This window comes from Argiope bruennichi, chromosome 9 (genome assembly GCF_947563725.1).
Source record: "Argiope bruennichi chromosome 9, qqArgBrue1.1, whole genome shotgun sequence".
NCBI classification, from domain to species: domain Eukaryota; kingdom Metazoa; phylum Arthropoda; class Arachnida; order Araneae; family Araneidae; genus Argiope; species Argiope bruennichi.
This window is the reverse complement of record NC_079159.1, coordinates 33261590-33281988: the sequence shown is the minus strand read 5'-3', so window position 1 is coordinate 33281988 and position 20399 is coordinate 33261590. Positions and strand designations below refer to the sequence as shown.

The window sequence follows — 20399 nt, the reverse complement described above, 5'->3', positions numbered from 1 at the left end:
CCTAGAAGATTTCTGAATCTGCAGTATTTAGATTCTGCGTTTTGTTCCAGTTCTCTATCATGACCACTTTCCAAACTTTCATGAATATATGCCGAAACTGAACTACATCCTACTTCTCGGAAGTATTCCTACTTCCTAGAAGATTTCAGAATCTGCAGTATTTAGATTCTGTGTTTTGTTTCAATTCTGTATCATGACATCTTTCCAAACTTTCATGAATATATGCCGAAACTGAACTACATCCTACTTCTCGGAAGTATTCCTACTTCCTAGAAGATTTCAGAATCTGCAGTATTTAGATTCTGTGTTTTGTTTCAATTCTGTATCATGACCACTTTCCAAACTTTCATGAATATATGACGAAACTGAACTATCATCCTTCTTCTCGGAAGTATTCCTACTTCCTAGAAGATTTCTGAATCTGCAGTATTTAGATTCTGCGTTTTGTTTCAGTTCTGCATCATGACCACTTTCCAAACTTTCATGAATATATGACGAAACTGAACTATCATCCTTCTTCTCGGAAGTATTCCTACTTCCTAGAAGATTTCTGAATCTGCAGTATTTAGATTCTGCGTTTTGTTCCAGTTCTCTATCATGACCACTTTCCAAACTTTCATGAATATATGACGAAACTGAACTATCATCCTTCTTCTCGGAAGTATTTCTACTTCCTAGAAGATTTCTGAATCTGCAGTATTTAGATTCTGCGTTTTGTTCCAGTTCTCTATCATGACCACTTTCCAAACTTTCATGAATATATGACGAAACTGAGCTATCATCCTTCTTCTCGGAAGTATTCCTACTTCCTAGAAGATTTCTGAATCTGCAGTATTTAGATTCTTTGTTTTGTTCCAGTTCTCTATCATGACCACTTTCCAAACTTTCATGAATATATGACGAAACTGAGCTATCATCCTTCTTCTCGGAAGTATTCCTACTTCCTAGAAGATTTCTGAATCTGCAGTATTTAGATTCTGCGTTTTGTTCCAGTTCTCTATCATGACCACTTTCCAAACTTTCATGAATATATGACGAAACTGAGCTATCATCCTTCTTCTCGGAAGTATTCCTACTTCCTAGAAGATTTCTGAATCTGCAGTATTTAGATTCTGCGTTTTGTTCCAGTTCTCTATCATGACCACTTTCCAAACTTTCATGAATATATGACGAAACTGAGCTATCATCCTTCTTCTCGGAAGTATTCCTACTTCCTAGAAGATTTCTGAATCTGCAGTATTTAGATTCTGCGTTTTGTTCCAGTTCTCTATCATGACCACTTTCCAAACTTTCATGAATATATGACGAAACTGAACTATCATCCTTCTTCTCGGAAGTATTCCTACTTCCTAGAAGATTTCTGAATCTGCAGTATTTAGATTCTGCGTTTTGTTCCAGTTCTCTATCATGACCACTTTCCAAACTTTCATGAATAAATGACGAAACTGAGCTATCATCCTTCTTCTCGGAAGTATTCCTACTTCCTAGAAGATTTCTGAATCTGCAGTATTTAGATTCTGCGTTTTGTTCCAGTTCCCTATCATGACCACTTTCCAAACTTTCATGAATATATGCCGAAACTGAACTACATCCTACTTCTCGGAAGTATTCCTACTTCCTAGAAGATTTCAGAATCTGCAGTATTTAGATTTTGTGTTTTGTTTCAATTCTGTATCATGACCACTTTCCAAACTTTCATGAATATATGCCGAAACTGAACTACATCCTACTTCTCGGAAGTATTCCTACTTCCTAGAAGATTTCTGAATCTGCAGTATTTAGATTCTGCGTTTTGTTCCAGTTCTCTATCATGACCACTTTCCAAACTTTCATGAATATATGCCGAAACTGAACTACATCCTACTTCTCGGAAGTATTCCTACTTCCTAGAAGATTTCTGAATCTGCAGTATTTAGATTCTGCGTTTTGTTCCAGTTCTCTATCATGACCACTTTCCAAACTTTCATGAATATATGCCGAAACTGAACTACATCCTACTTCTCGGAAGTATTCCTACTTCCTAGAAGATTTCAGAATCTGCAGTATTTAGATTCTGTGCTTTGTTTCAATTCTGTATCATGACCACTTTCCAAACTTTCATGAATATATGCCGAAACTGAACTACATCCTACTTCTCGGAAGTATTCCTACTTCCTAGAAGATTTCTGAATCTGCAGTATTTAGATTCTGCGTTTTGTTCCAGTTCTCTATCATGACCACTTTCCAAACTTTCATGAATATATGCCGAAACTGAACTACATCCTACTTCTCGGAAGTATTCCTACTTCCTAGAAGATTTCAGAATCTGCAGTATTTAGATTCTGCGTTTTGTTCCAGTTCTCTATCATGACCACTTTCCAAACTTTCATGAATATATGCCGAAACTGAACTACATCCTACTTCTCGGAAGTATTCCTACTTCCTAGAAGATTTCAGAATCTGCAGTATTTAGATTCTGTGTTTTGTTTCAATTCTGTATCATGACATCTTTCCAAACTTTCATGAATATATGCCGAAACTGAACTACATCCTACTTCTCGGAAGTATTCCTACTTCCTAGAAGATTTCAGAATCTGCAGTATTTAGATTCTGTGTTTTGTTTCAATTCTGTATCATGACCACTTTCCAAACTTTCATGAATATATGACGAAACTGAACTATCATCCTTCTTCTCGGAAGTATTCCTACTTCCTAGAAGATTTCTGAATCTGCAGTATTTAGATTCTGCGTTTTGTTTCAGTTCTGCATCATGACCACTTTCCAAACTTTCATGAATATATGACGAAACTGAGCTATCATCCTTCTTCTCGGAAGTATTCCTACTTCCTAGAAGATTTCTGAATCTGCAGTATTTAGATTCTGCGTTTTGTTCCAGTTCTCTATCATGACCACTTTCCAAACTTTCATGAATATATGACGAAACTGAACTATCATCCTTCTTCTCGGCAGTATTCCTACTTCCTAGAAGATTTCTGAATCTGCAGTATTTAGATTCTGCGTTTTGTTCCAGTTCTCTATCATGACCACTTTCCAAACTTTCATGAATATATGACGAAACTGAGCTATCATCCTTCTTCTCGGAAGTATTCCTATTTCCTAGAAGATTTCTGAATCTGCAGTATTTAGATTCTGCGTTTTGTTCCAGTTCTCTATCATGACCACTTTCCAAACTTTCATGAATATATGACGAAACTGAACTATCATCCTTCTTCTCGGAAGTATTCCTACTTCCTAGAAGATTTCTGAATCTGCAGTATTTAGATTCTGCGTTTTGTTCCAGTTCTCTATCATGACCACTTTCCAAACTTTCATGAATATATGACGAAACTGAACTATCATCCTTCTTCTCGGAAGTATTCCTACTTCCTAGAAGATTTCTGAATCTGCAGTATTTAGATTCTGCGTTTTGTTCCAGTTTTCTATCATGACCACTTTCCAAACGTTCATGAATATATGCCGAAACTGAACTATCATCCTTCTTCTCGGAAGTATTCCTACTTCCGAGAAGATTTCTGAATCTGTGTCGTTAGCTCACATTTTCATAACATTAAAAGGATCTGAAACACGCACAGGCGTCAGTTTGACCTCAACCTTCTTGTAAAAAAATAAGATACATGGTTTCCTTGATTTCTTTATTTTAATCTTCTTCTTCTAGATCCTTCATAATAATGCAGGAAGTAACAAGTATACACTTTTATAAATTCTTAGAATTTCTAAACAAAAGAGAAAAGGTGGTGTCAAAAAGACCCAATACTTATGTTGACGAGTTCAGACTAATAATCTTTAGAATATAAGCCGGCGTCTTGGCATAGGGATAGAGCGTCTTCCCCGTGATCTGGGTGTCCTGGGTTCGCGTCCCGGTTCGGGCATGGTTGTTCTTCATCTGTTCTATCTGTGAGATGTGTAAATGTGCCCCCCTATAAAAAGTGGTTGAGCAAGCGAATGTGATGCGTGAGTAGCTAAGACGTACTCTTGGCCCTAGTTGGCGCTACTAAAAAACAAGAGACGTTCCCTTGGCTTGAAATCGCTGACTTCGTCAGCAAGCTTGTCCATGGTAAGTGCCATTATAAACAACAACAACAAGAATATAATCTGACTATGATGGGAAACCTGAAATTTGAAAATCTGAACCTCATATAAAAAGCTATGTCGATTAAGAAGAAATGAGAGAGTATTATGACTGTTATCAACGAGTTTTGAAGAAGAGGGATCAAAATACTCAAAAACGTGGACACAAAATCCCAAAAAATACTACGCTCTTGGAAGGAATTGCAAGTGCAACCTCTCAGTTTTTTTGGGGTTTTTTTCAAAATAAGTTTCTTTTTTTTTAACTATTTTACCGAATTTTAACCAGAAAATCGCAAGCGTCTCTTTACTTTTTGACTTACCCTCGTATAATTTTAAATATGTAATAACAGTATATCCATTTTAATTGCATTAATAACATCATTTGAAAGTTATTTATAAAAATGAAAAAATAATATGAATATTAATATTTTTAAATATTTAAATAAGTGATTTAAATTATTTGGACAGATTACTTTGTCTTTTAAAGTATATTTTAATATTTTATATTTTTTAAATTTTAAGAAGTGGCATTATAGAATGTTCTTTTAACTAAATCAGTTACAACAGTATGCAGTTTAGAATAATTTTAAAAAATGGGAAACATCTTATTACTGAAATGTTAAGTGAGAAATAATAAAACTTTTAACTGAATATAAGACTTTTTATTAAAAAGAATAAATCAACCTTTTACATTGTTACAACGTTTTATACATTTATTTTTCAACTTTTATTGTTAAAAACACCTATAGAATGGTAAAAAGATGTAGATTAATTTTGAATGGAAATTCAACTTAAAACAATTATATATATTTAGTTTTCGGAACAATCAATAAGCCTTTGTATTAGGTGAATAATTCTGCATCGGATTACTTTTCCGAGTGCAAAGGGTTAAATTAATCTTAAAATAATTCGACCCAAAATCAGGTATATATATTCGATTTTGATTCTATATTTGATTTAAATTTAAAGCATTCATTATGTATCTGAATTTTAAAATTTCTATGAAATTGTCTCAAATAATTCCATTCGAGTATAGTAATTCCGAACAGTTAAATTAAATAATATTTATCTTTCATACAAGCTGGTTATAAAATTCTGTAATACTCCAAATAATAAGGATGGCTTTCAATTTTTTACGCAGGTATTAAAAAGATAAAAGATGACAGAGACTGCAAAAAAGAAGGTAATTGTCGGAATAATATATTGAGATACGAAGTTGTTTCTCACTGAATATTAAAATGCAACACTGAAAATTAACGCAAGTTCACATTGAAAATTAACCCAAAATTTGAATTTGCCACCATTTGTTTGGTTTGGTTTAGTTATATTAACGTCCCGTTTTAAAGCAACACTAGGGCTATTTTGGGACGGTTGCCACTATTCGTACAGTAAAGTATTGGCAAATCTATTAAAAAACTGTTTGATAGTTTAGGGTTAGCAAAAATGGAGCGTTACATAATAGAACAACATTTTTCATTGTTGAGCAATATTTCAAAAATATAAAATTCTGGCCAGTCATAGTTCGAAAATTTGAGAATTGGCCCCCTAGATCGTGCGATTTAACACCATTGGATTTCTTTTTATGGGGTTATTTGAAGTCAACAAGCCCACAGGCGCGGGTGCATTGAAGGGGGAAATTCAAAGCTGTATCAACGAAATTCAGTCACATTTATGCAAAATGGTCATGAGAAATTTCGACAAAAGAGTATGTGTCAGCAAAGTCGTGGAGGCCATTTGTACTATGTGTTATTCCATATATAACCTTATCCTGTGTACTTTTCAATTCAATAAAAATATAACAACTCAAATTTTTAAAAACTGTGATTTTTATTGAATTAAAATCTTGCGTTAACACATTCTTCTATCTTGGAACGCTCCGTTTTTACTAACCCTAAACAAATCAACATGGCTTCTTATCTGATGTCTCAATTGTCCCTAAGGAAGAAGTTTGACCAATTTTTTAATAGGATCAAAAACCTGAATATAATTGTATTTAAGGAATTTAAATAACTTACATAAATAATAACCATTAGAAACAGTTCAATTCTTCAAAAACTTCTGTGCTGATAGAATATGGTACATTATCTTCATAAATGATTCTTGCCGTAATAAACCAATTTCGTAAGAGATAATGATGACGAATAATTCAAATAAAATAATTTGAGCTTTTATTTATGCTGTTGATAATATTAAAATAAATAGGATGTCCATACTTATAAATAGAAATATAATAATATTTGTAACAGTTATTTAGTAACCACCTATAGACTATAATAGGAGGAGGGTGTATTCATTCAGATATTATGCAATATTTTGAATCATACGTAATTTTACTATTTCCATAGTTCTTCGAAGCATTCATAAAAGTCACAGAACTGAAGAATTTTCATCGCTTATTGGATCGTTAAATATTTGGAATAGCAATGGCAATAAATATTTAAAAATCAATCTGTAACTTTTTAATGGTTTTATCATTTCATTGAGCCAGAAACGTTGTTGTATTATGTAATTCTTAAATAAATAAAATAAATGATTTTTAATTAATGAGTTGGAAGAATGGAAGTTAAAAAAATGGAGGTTTCGTGTTAAACTAATTCTAGAAACTTCCTAAGAATAGGCGTAATCCAGATTATTTCCTCTTAATTTCAAATTATATATTTTTAATTTGTAGAGCGATAGACAGCATTATGCTATTGCAAATGTTTTACGTAATTTAAATGCAGGAAACCTACACAAAACGTTAACGTAAATCGTAGACCTAATTCTTAAGAAAATCAAACTGATTTTATTTTCCACTTATAAATGAGTACACAGATATAATCAGCAGCAACAGTTGAGGTCCTTTGCTGACGAAACAATGAATAACAAGCAGAAAGCGTTGCTCTTTTCCTGTCGCAACTAGCAATTTGCACACGACACGTAGGAGAATCGCAGCAGATGCTGCATCTAATGCCTTGGCAATGTTACCAGTGCAACACTTTGCCTTACGATAAAAGAAAACTAGGCCGGGCAGTACGGGAGCCGGATAGTCGCGCACCGCATACTCGGGAGTGTATTGTATTTAAGATCATAAAATATTTATTTATTTACTTTCATTCTTAATGCAGTCTTTATTTTTCTAGAAAGATTCGAACCTGATATCGAGGAAATCTACAATGTAAACTCAGTAATCAATATGACCTCAGGACTTAATCCAGGTCCTTCATCACTTCAGGTCTCTGTCAGCATTCCTCCTCGCATCAAAGAGATGTGGGAACCATTGTGCTGTTTTCAGAGCATCGAGCAGCTCGAGGCCTTCCTGGACCACGCTAAGAGAAGACCGAGAATACGTAAATTGGCCACAGTATACGATAATGGGAACTACCAGGAGCTGAAGCAACATTTGATCAATTTGAGAAAAGCATATTATAATGAAAAGAAGACTCTAAACAAGGAAGCCTATAAGGAAGAAAAAGAGTTCATGGATTGGTTTGGAGGATTGGTTGATAGGATGAATTGAATTGAATGGTAAAAAGAAGTAATTTGAAGAATTTGCTGGTAATTGGTGGAGCTCATCTAATTACTTCAAAACTTTTCTGTCTCACCCAATTTATTCATAAGTAATATTTCATGATTTTATAAATTATATTTATGGAAATGGCAAACGGTAAAAATAATCAAATTCCTCTCAGCCTTTCTTTTGATGTAACCAAATTATTCATTTAAATTAGAAAATATCTTATTTAATAAAAAAAAACTTAACCACTTAATACAAATATCTTTTATAAGGATTTTTTTTTTCAATTTTTGTACTATTTTGGATTATATATATTTACATATACACTGAGTGGTGAAATTATGACGACCACTTCTTCAATACAATGTTGAACCCCCTTTGCCCTTCATACTTAGATGGTAATACATAAATATTAAAATAAACACAAAACTGTTCATCATTTTTGGCTTTCTAATTTACATATAATTCGGTGCTTATTTATTAAGATACTGAAAAACATCTCAAATTTACCCATAGTTTTTTTCTATGTTTTCGAAATTTTAGAATGTGCTTTGGTTTACAGTATTAACAAGGAACATAGGAAGTGTAGAATAAATATCACAAGCATTTGTTTACATTAACTCACTCCCCTTTCGCTACATTTCTACAATAGTAAAAATATAGCAAATAAGGTGCCATGTAATTAGATAGATATTAATAATTTAAATCTTATGAATATACACGTGTTTCTATTAAATATATTAATTTTCTATTGTCTGTAGATTTTTTTTTTTTCGGAATTCTTTTAAAATACATGGATATTAAAATGAGCACAAAGCTGTTCATCATTTTTGGCTTTCTAATTTAAATATAATTCGATGATTATTTATTAAGATACTGAAAAACATCTCAAATTTACCCATAGTTTTTTTCTATGTTTTCGAAATTTTAGAATGTGCTTTGGTTTACAGTATTGACAAGGAATATAGGAAGTGTAGAATAAATATCACAAGCATTTGTTTACATTAACTCACTCCCCTTTCGCTACATTTCTACAATAGTAAAAATATAGCAAATAAGGTGCCATGTAATTAGATAGATATTAATAATTTAAATCTTATGAATATACACGTGTTTCTATTAAATATATTAATTTTCTATTGTCTGTAGATTTTTTTTTTCAGAATTCTTTTAAAATACAGGGATATGAAAATGAGCACAAAGCTGTTCATCATTTTTGGCTTTCTAATTTAAATATAATTCGATGATTATTTATTAAGATACTGAAAAACATCTCAAATGTACCCATAGTTTTTTTCTATGTTTTCGAAATTTTAGAATGTGCTTCGGTTTACAGAATTGACAAGGAATATAGGAAGTGTAGAATAAATATCACAAGCATTTGTTTACATTAACTCACTCCCTTTTCGCTACATTTCTATTATAGCAAATAAGGGGCCATCTAATTAGATAGATATTAATAATTTAGATCTTATGAATATACACGTGTTTCTATTAAATATATTAATTTTCTATTGTCTGTAGATTTTTTTTCAGAATTCTTTTAAAATACAGGGATATGAAAATGAGCACAAAGCTGTTCATCATTTTTGGTTTTCTAATTTAAATATAATTCGATGATTATTTCTGAAGATACTAAAAAGGATCTCAAATTTATCCATAGTTTATTTTTTTTTAATTTTTAGAATTTGTGTTGGTTTACTGTATTGATAAGGAATACAGGAAGTTTAGAATAAATAACACGTGCATTTGTTTAAGCTCATTCACTTCCGTTTTGTAAAGATAGAATTTTGTAATCGAAATTCACTTAATTTCAAATGTGCAAGATGACTAATTTCAAGTCTCGAAATTCAGTGTGTTCTTGTTGATAATACAATATTTCATATTTCAAAACATAATTATAATTTAATTGATTCAATCAAATTTCTTGTTGAAAATTTATAACGATGAATTATTAAATACAGGATTATTAAGATGGCGGACAGAATTTAGGCATTTCATTCTAATAAGCGTCTTTCTCTCTATACTTTGTATACGAGATAGTAAAATGGAGGTAAACAGTATTCTTCAACTCTTTATATATGAATACATAAATCTAAAAATTTTTAAATAGTTCGCATATAAAATTCATATTAATAAGTAGATTTCCTTCAAAGTTTGATAATTTTATAAAGAATAAGAAATGTATGGATAATAATTGATTGCTAATTTGTGGTTAATTATTTTCCTTGATTAAAGTCAAACTGGTATTATAATTTTTGATTAAGGTATCCGATTAGTTTCGGAGACGAATTTTTTAAAAAAATTACCCATAATAGTGTTTATTGTTACTAAATAGCTAAAACAGATTTGAAAAATCGCTACTAGAAGGAATCAAATACACTCATTGCCTTTAGGTTTTGAAAAAACTGCTTATTTAATGAAACGTCAGCAATACCTTCAAAGTTAGGGGGAAAAAGAGTAAGTTAAAAAATAATGGAAATATTTAATTTTTATTTCACCTATATACAGCACAAACTACATGAAATGTAACACACCACAAGATTAAAATTATTTTAATAAATAAAAATTTTATGAGCTAACAACAATTATGAGTTGTTGCTAAGGATTTTTGTCAAAAGTTATTTATGTTTTGAACTGAAATCGTCTTAAAACATATCTAAATAAAGCTATCTTAAAATCTGCCATCTATCGTGAGTTTACAAATTGTACAGACTAAGTCTATGGCAAAGGATACCGACGTGCTCTGATCGGTTTAAGCCTTGGCATCTTTTTGGCAATGTTTTGCACTCATAATAATGTAGTTTTCGATTATTTGGCTCAAACCTTGTACCTTTCATTAGTTTTATGGAAGATACGAGTGAATATCAACACGATCTAATTTTTATTAATATAATTGTTTTCTCTATATATTACTAGTATTACTACTACTAATAATTATTAATAATAATATTAAATATTACTAATAATATTAGTAATACAAGTAACTAATGTTGTTTATGCACATAAGTATAAAAACTAAATGAAAGTAATTACCCAACATATGATGCAGCAATGAAATAATTCTTATTTTTCTATGGTTTTCGTGCCTTTATTAGATAATTTATGCAGCCATTGAAACTTATTGATGAACGTTTGTTACTTTCCCATCAACTACATATAGGGAGATGATTACTTAATGCCCAAAACGTATAAATATGTAAGATTTAATGGAATATGTGATTTCGTAGCTAATTTTTTTAATTATATCAAAATAACATTAAGAAGAAACAAACACAAAAAATATTTTTAATAAATTGTAATTTTTATATTTCCTGAATTTAGGTTTCAGGATTTGATCTTTTCTTCTGTATATGCGTTCCAGATTAATATTACATGTAAACCGTAAAAAATAGAGGGGGGGGGGTATAAATTCACAAATTTTATTTATTTTTATAAAAATATATTTCGGTATGTCATCTTTTTGACAAAACATTGCCAAAAAGATGCCAAGGCTTAAACCAATCAGAGCACGTCGGTATCCTTTACCATAGACTTAGTCTGTGCAATTTGCGAACTCGCCCGTCTATCACATCCTCAAATGTTTTGGACACATGCATACAAAATTTCATGAAATATTTTGAATTGATTTTGAGATATCATGTTTCCCGTGAACTTATCACTGTGATATATTTATTTTCCAGAAAATGCGTTCAAATAATGTAAATTAGTTCATCCAAAAGCGCTAGAAATAAAGGAAGTTTTCACGCTTTTTTAACAGAAAGGTGAGCAAACTACGGCTGACTAAATAGAGAGTTTAAATATCATTTTGGAGATGATTTTTATGGTAAAAATAAGATAAATCACTCATTTCCGTTTTAAAATAACACTGTGACCTATTTCCTTTTTATTTGTTGTGTATTATTGAAACTGCTGTATCTATAATTCTATCTTACATATATTAAAAACAAAGTCTCTTTTAAAATCTACGAAGTTTGGACATTATTTGAAGATTCTAAAAAAAAATTTCAAATTTTTTTGGAAAAAGAAATTTTTATAACCGAATCGGATGCTTTAATGTTAGTCTGCTCTTTTAGTAACCGTAGTGTTGTTTAAACATTTAGAGCACGAATAATAAACTCCAAAAATCTATGCTATTCAAAGGAAAAGGTTAATCATTTATCAAAAACAAAATTTTTTGTGTTTGCAAAAATGTGCTAGTCAAGCAAGCCATAATTAATGATATTAAAGTAACATGAAGTAAATCAACATAATTATAAAATGTTCACTTCACATGTTTATTTTTTTTTTTTACTTTATCCAGGAAAGCAATTATATAAATAAATACTCTATATGTCATTCTCTATTTGTATATGTATATAACATCTAAGAAGAAATTTTGGGTTCTTATTAATAATAAACAAATGCAAGTAAAAATGATATCTTGATTAATTCAATGCAATCATATAAAATATTTAATTGCCAATAATTTTAAAACTCTTCATGATGATCATAAATATCAATTAAACATCCTCTATTACAACATCCAAACTATTACTATTACTAATATCAGTTCCCATTATGTGCATGCCAAAAACATCCTGATTTAATAGTTATTGATTTTTATACACCTAGGAAAAGAAGTATTTCCATCCAGATTATCCTGAGATATATAGACTCACTTCTCAATTATCTGTAATCTGTGAATCAGAATCAACAATACAAAAAAATTATGCAATCAATTATGCATTTTTTATACACCTAGGAAAAGAAGTATTTCAATCCAGATTATCCTGAGATATATAGACTCACTTCTCAATTATCTGTAATCTGTGAATCAGAATCAACAATACAAAAAAATTATGCAATCAATTATGCAATTTTTATACAACTTGGAAAAGAAGTATTATCAATCCAGATTATCCTGAGATATATAAACTCACTTCTCAATTATCTGTAATCTGTGAATCAGAATCAACAATACAAAAAAATTATGCAATCGATTATGCAATTTTTATACAACTAGGAAAAGAAGTATTTCAATCTAGATTATCCTGAGATATATAAACTCACTTCTCAATTATCTGTAATCTGTGAATCAGAATCAACAATACAAAAAAATTATGCACTCAATTATGCAATTTTTATACACCTAGGAAAAGAAGTATTTCAATCCAGATTATCCTGAGATATATAAACTCACTTCTCAATAATCTGTAATCTGTCATTCAGAATCAAATACAAAAAAATTATGCAATTTTTATACACCTAGGAAAAGAAGTATTATCAATCCAGATTATCCTGAGATATATAAACTCACTTCTCAATTATCTGTAATCTGTGAATCAGAATCAAATACAAAAAAATTATGCAATTTTTATACACCTAGGAAAAGAAGTATTATCAATCCAGATTATCCTGAGATATATAAACTCACTTCTCAATTATCTGTAATCTGTGAATCAGAATCAACAATACAAAAAAATTATGCAATCAATTATGCAATTTTTATACACCTAGGAAAAGAAGTATTATCAATCCAGATTATCCTGAGATATATAAACTCACTTCTCAATTATCTGTAATCTGTGAATCAGAATCAACAATACAAAAAATTATGCAATCAATTATGCAATTTTTATACACCTAGGAAAAGAAGTATTATCAATCCAGATTATCCTGAGATATATAAACTCACTTCTCAATTATCTGTAATCTGTGAATCAGAATCAACAATAAAAAAAAATTATGCAATTTTTATACACCTAGGAAAAGAAGTATTTCAATCCAGATTATCCTGAGATATATAAACTCACTTCTCAATTATCTGTAATCTGTGAATCAGAATCAACAATACAAAAAAATTATGCAATCAATTATGCAATTTTTATACACCTAGGAAAAGAAGTATTTCAATCCAGATTATCCTGAGATATATAAACTCACTTCTCAATTATCTGTAATCTGTGAATCAGAATCAAATACAAATAAATTATGCAATCCATAAAGAATTTAAAAACCATTTTAAACTTAATTTGAAATTACATCCATTTAGTCATTTTTCAAAGAAAAGAATTTTCTATCGTTCAACCTCTACATGAGTTTATTAAGAAAAAAATTTAATCAAAATTTATTCCATTATAAATCCTTGGGAATAAAATATGAGTACGGGAAACTGAATCATTCAGCATTAAACTTTTAGATGAGCTACAGAATATTGTTTTATACTTTATGCAATATTTCAAGGAATTATTCAATACAAATTTATCTAATTCATCATAAAATTGGGCTTTCAGTTTTATTTGTAAAAGAATTTAAATGATGCAGATAATACTATTTTATTTTATCTTAGTCAATATATGTACTATCATGAAGTCTAAATTTTATACACTCCTTTGGTTGTAAGGAATTATATTCCATGAAATATTCTTGACACTTCCAACTTTAAATAAAAGAAACGCTTCTATTTTCTTCAACGAAATTTAACCAAATTATGAAGTTTTGAATATCATTATTTTATGAAAATCAATAATTTCATAATTTTAGGCTAATTAGCTTTGGAAAAACTCCAGACGCTTATATACATATTGTTACGAATCTGTGAGGCGGCTTCCCAGCATAGTCGGTTCCATAGGAGGTCCCATTGCTCGGCGACAAACTTGGAGACCATTTGGCGACTTGGAGACGAATTTGGCGACTTTGGCGCCAAAATAGATTATACCCGAAACATCGAGAATTTTCCCGATCCGTCCAGTAGGAATGGAGATACGCCTCGAACTTTCCTGATTGGTTGAGAGGCTTCTAGTCCCGCCTCCTGAGACCTATAAAAGGAAGCACCCGCAGCTGCCGGGCAGTCGTGAGTCGAGTGGTAAATGAGTGGTGAATTGAGTAGTCGGAAGCGACAGCGAAGAGGGGTCGTGGCACAGTGGAGTCAAAGAGTAGTCGGAATCGACAGGAAGAACTGGCCTTCCAGAGATTAGCGGAGCAGCGATGGAGTCCAGTGAGTGCTGAATTAAGTTGTGTGCTACGGTCTGCATTAGAGTCTGTTGTGTGCTGTTGTCTGCACGTCTCGGTTGAAGATAATTATGCGCTGTATATAGTTGCCGTCTTTGTGTTGTCCTGTGTGTCTTCGTGTAAATAAACGTCGTTGTTTCATTTTCTACTGCCGCCTGCTGATTGAGTGTTCTCCACACCATATAACTCCCACTATCCAAACAAACCCCTGAAATTCCGTAACAATATCTTTTCTGAGACAATCAATGGAGTAGTCTAAAATTGCGAGTCTTTGTAAGAGTATTATATAAATTTTCATAAATCATTCAGTTGTAATCATAATAAATTGTACCTTCCTATTTTTATTTAAAACTTTAGAGATTCACCTATGTTTTACTGGACATAACTCATTGGACTGAGTAGGACCGTGAGCCTGTATAAATATATGATATTTATTATTCATCACAATATTTATAGGCTCAAACATAAAGTGTTATTTTATCATGTCAGAACATGATGTTGTTTTAGTTTGAGGATTTTGAAATCTCAAAATGCACAGATAAAAAATCGGCGGTTTATCGCTTTTGAGGCATTAGTTTTTCACTTTTGGGGTTATTAAAAATGATACTTATTATGTTGGTAAACTTATTGCCAACAAAAAGTTATAACTTGGCTCGAATATCTGCCATGCACCCGATTCTCCTGTTTGGCCAATAAAGGGTAGGGTCGTAATAAGTAATCGTAGGAAAATGGGAGGTACCAAAAGTTATATTATATTATATTATAGCTTTGGAGCTAGAACAATTTTGAGATAAAAAAGAAACCACCGTTTTTTAAATATCGGCGCATGCATTATCTGATAGTCAGGTGATTGTTTCAAAACGGTTTAAACCTGCTTTTTTTACCAAAAAAAATTCAAAATTTTTTCCTCGAGAAAAAATTTTTAGAACTCGATTGATTTTGAGATTATCAAAAACCCTCGCTTTTCTAAATGTTGATGATTGCAAATACGAATCATGGCGAGTTCGCAAATTGTACAGACTAAGTCTATGGCAAAGGATACTGACGTGCTCTGATTGGTTTTAGCCTTGGCATTTTTTTGGCAATGTTTTGCACTCATAATAGTGTAGTTTTCGCTTATTTGGCTCAAACCTTGTACCTTTCATTAGTTTTATGGAAGATACGAGTGTATATCAACACGGTCTAATTTTTATTAATATAATTGTTTTCTCTAAATATTACTTGTAATACTACTAATACTAATTAATAATAATAATAATAAATATTACTAATAATACTAGTAATACAATTAATTAATGTTGTTTATGCACAGAAGTATAAAAACTAAATGAAAGTAATTACTCAACATATGATGCAGCAATGAAATAATTCTTATTTTTCTATGATTTTCGTGTCTTTATTAGATAATTCATGCAGTCATTGAAACTTGTTGATGAACGTTTGTTACTTTCCCATCAACTACATATGGGGAGATGATTACTTAATGCCCAAAACGTATAAATATGTAAGCTTTAACGGAATATGTGATTTCGTAGCTAATTTTTTTTAGTTATATCAAAATAACATTAAGAAGAAACAAACACAAAAATATTTTTAATAAATTGAAATTTTTATATTTCCTTAATTTAGGTTTCATAATTTGATCTTTTCTTCTGTATATGTGTTCCAGATTAATATTACATGTAAACCGTAAAAAATAGGGGTGGGGATAAATTCAGAAATTTTATTTATTTTTATAAAAATATATTTCGGTATGGCATCTTTTTAGCAAAACATTGCCAAAAAGATGCCAAGGCTTAAACCAATCAGAGCACGTCGGTATCCTTTGCCATAGACTTAGTCTGTATAATTTGCGAACTCGCCGAATCATGTGAGAAGATGATGTTTTTCTGTCATATTGATACCCACGTGACTTTAAAAAAAGTAATGTTCTCTCATGATATCTTGAAATTTTAGATAGCAGATATCAACTTTTTTTTTATCTTTTTTTTTATTTCATTTAGATAAAAAATACTTTTAAAATTCACAGAAATGTTTTTTTTTTTTGCACTTTCTTTTTACATATCACATTTTTTATTTATTTCATTTCGTGCAGACGTGTGCAAAAAATTACAATTCTATATATTAAATTGCAGTAAGAATTAACTAAAATTTGTATTTCAGTTTTCGTCTACTGGCAACACAGTGATAAAAGCTAATTTTTCCTATGCAAACATAGCATGCTCGAGCAAGTTAAATTTTATATTTATTTTGTGCGAGATAAATAGTTGGAAATTCTAATCAAAATATTTTTAATTGATTAAAAATAAAAAATTTATTTACATGTTAAAAAACTGTTACCATTGAAAAGATAATTTTTTATGTGAAATTTTTTTTGTACGATAATATTTTCGAAAAAAATCACAAAAAAACCTAAAAATTAAATTTCATTTTTAATCAATTAAAATTCCAATTTTAATTTTAAATTGGTGCTGCTTTAAATAAGCAAAAATTCTGACATGCACATTACCATCCTCCAAAATATATACATGGCAAAATCAATAGCTGTAGCTCTATCCGTTTGTACAGTGTCAATATGCACACACATACAAACAACACACATCTATCTTTATTATAAGTAAAGATAATGTCTCAAGACTTTACAACTTCCATATCTGTGCACAATCTTATTATGTTGAGGTCCAGTGTTTATAAATGCTCTAATAATTAAATGAATCTAATAAAATGGATAGAAACATAATGAACTATACGTCACAAAATGCTAATAACCTTTATCCTAAGTAATCAAATATTTTTATTACAAATAACTAGATCGATAGCATTTTATAATCAACATAACTAGGGCCCTCCTTTGCCCAGTAAACTTAGGGAACTGTCCAATCGGAAATCTGCCAGACAATACTCTGAAATCAAAATCTGAGCGGTACCAGACAATACACAAAACTAAATAATGTCATAGCAAGCCGGAAATCCGTAAGGCAAAGGTGTGTTTCGTAAACAATGCAATGCCAATGAAAATCATCTGAATAAATATGAATTAAGGTCAGAGAAGCTGATATTTTAAAATGTGCCGAAGTTTTTAATGGTAGGTGTTGCAACTTTGAATCATATCGAATTTTGTCATCGAAAGTAATAAATAACTCTCGACACAACTCATTGCTTTAAGATTAAAAGGTCCCATTGGTTTCAGATGCCTCGCTTAGCTTTTTGTATTTTATAATCTTGTAATAATATTGCACAGTCAGTCAAAAAAGTATCCAGACATAGCTCGTAGTTCTAAAACGAATTACCGTACAATAAATGTGTAAATGTCTGTCACTGTAGAAATATGTTCTCTGCTACTGTACGAAGTATTTTTTTTTCAAGCAAAAGGTCGTCTGCATATTTAGATTTACGCAAACTCAGTTTTTCAAATGGCAACACCTAATTTTGTATACATATTCAAATTCTCTAGATTAAATTTCAATTATAGTTACAACGTTTTTGTAACTGAGCTAATTATTGAGGAATTATGAATAATTGAAATTTGGAATTCTAAATGTTAAATTAGGGTTTTCTTATTTTCAATATGTGTCAAAATGTAATGATTACTGAACAATGATCCTTTTTTAAATTAAAATACTGAATAAAAAAGATAGAAGTCGCGCATTTTTTATAATTTTTTTGGAGTTTATAATTTTTATTATTATTTTAAATTTATAAATCAAAATTTCTTAAATTGAAATATACAAAAATTTTGAGGCCAAAGGCATAAGACAAAAAATACCTCGTTCCCAAATGTTTTCTCGGAAAATAATTTTCAAAATATTCAGAAATAAACCAAAATTTCCAGGACTGCACAATTTAGAATTCTTTGGGAGATATCTAAATTTTACAAAAATATTCACTGATAAAAAAAAAAAAAAAAAAAAAAAAAAAAAAACGTTACTTTAAATTAAATTTTTTCTTTAAGAAATGTTAAAGAGAATCAGAAAAATTGACAAATGTAACAGACATGTGTTTTTTGCTTGCATTTCAAGCGAATTTTTTTGAAATCAATAAAACGAAATGAACGAGCTAGTTATAGTTATAAAAATATTTTGTGAGATTTTTAATTAATAAAAAAGCAAAGAAATTCTGTATATATTATACGAATTTTTGTATTATGTCTACGAATATTATTAAATTCTGACATGCATTTTGATAAAGAAGCAAAAAATTTCAAATGTTTCAAAAAAATGTGATTATTTTAATGCAGTTCTTTATAAAATAATTCAATATAAAAAATAAAAGTTCTTAAAAAAAGAGTTTAAAAAATTGTTTTGTTGAATACAGCGTTGCACTAGTTTTATTTCATTTATAAATAAAAGTTTCAGACGATGATCATTTATTTTATTTATTTTTCACTGCTTTAAAAATTTTCAATTTAAAGTAGATGATTGCGTTGATAAGTCGCTTTTTTGTGAAAGTATGAATTTATTTTTATTTAATATTCTTACTGTTTGCATAGGTTTCGGAATTTAGTTTTTAAATCTATTTTTTGGGAAGTTACACTGATTCTCATATTTGCATTTATATATATATTAATGTTTTTTTTTATATGTATAAATGCTATTTTCTCAAATTCTAATCTATGGTAGAATTTTCTTACAGAACATTAAAATGTTTAAAATCTAAAGAATATATATCTTATTGAAATTTGATATAATAATTTTTCAGTATGTCCTATAGTTCCTGACCTAAAGAATAAGTAATCTATTCATTTAGAAATATTTTATAGTTTATTTAGTACTTGAAAAAAATTGAAAATTTCGTGTGTTTTTATCAGGCGAACTCAATGTTTAAAGAATGGATAGAAATATATCTTAATTTTCAGTTCAGGAAGTAGATAATATATTTCTTGAGCCATCTTCAAAATTTAAGCAAATAATTTGTTAAACTTCTAATCTAGAAGAATTTTGCTTTATATCTCTTTTTAGCCAAAAAAAAGTCCTTTTCCCCAATTTAAAAAAAAAAAAAAAAAAAAAACTTTTGCCATTTATCTGGTATATTTCGATTTCATAGATGTTTTTACAATCTTTTTTATATATATATAAGAATATATTTTATGTATACTTTTCATTTTATATATTATATTATTACACATTTTATATATATTGAATTTTTTTAAACCTTCAAAAATATAACTATTTTCGAACGTTTTTAAAAAGTTTCATCCTGAACGTAGTCACACACAGAGTGGTTATAATTAAAGTGACTCTATTGAGACCCCTCTAGAACCTGTTCTGCCTATCGGATTTTATTAAAACTTGGTATACACGTTTATGGACTGCGGGAAAACGATTTCTGCAATAAAAAATAGTTCAAATTTTAATCACCAGACGGCACTTTTTAAAAATTTCTTATATAAATTAGTGAAATCTGTAAAGAGACATGCAATCAGAGACAGAAAATCGGACCTTTGTCATTGTTAAATCATGCCCTTATAAAAGAAAGATCGAGCTTTACTGATAAAACTGGGTTGGCAAAACGGCAATAATAGCTTAGCCGCACTGCATGAATATCATTGTTTTAAGGGATTGCGAAAAGTCCCCAAGTCGAAGAATGGTTTGATGAAGATGATTATGAAATTTGAAAAGACTGGAGACTAGAGTGCACTGCCAGAAAGAAGGCGGAAACCGGTTGCGAATGAAACTGCCGAAGAACACGCTATTCCTATTGCTGAAAGAAACTCCAGTATCCAGTTCCAGTGCTCGATCATAGTGAACTTTGTTATTTTGAACTAAAATGCAAACCCAAAATATCGTGTCCTGTACCATTAATGTCACGCTTGCCAATGGTTCACCATCCCTGCTATAGATAA

General features: G+C 30.0%; 1 protein-coding gene across 1 annotated transcript in view; it reads left to right on the top strand.

Moving 5' to 3' along the window:
* The window catches only part of LOC129984372 (uncharacterized), a 36306-nt gene extending 28500 nt beyond the window's left edge, over positions 1-7806 (top strand). The window contains exon 2 of the mRNA XM_056094243.1: positions 7191-7806. Within this exon, the coding sequence (XP_055950218.1) occupies positions 7191-7567 (377 nt within the window). The 3' untranslated portion in view covers positions 7568-7806. The remainder of the gene's footprint in view (positions 1-7190) is intronic.
* The last annotated feature ends 12593 nt before the right edge of the window (positions 7807-20399 follow it).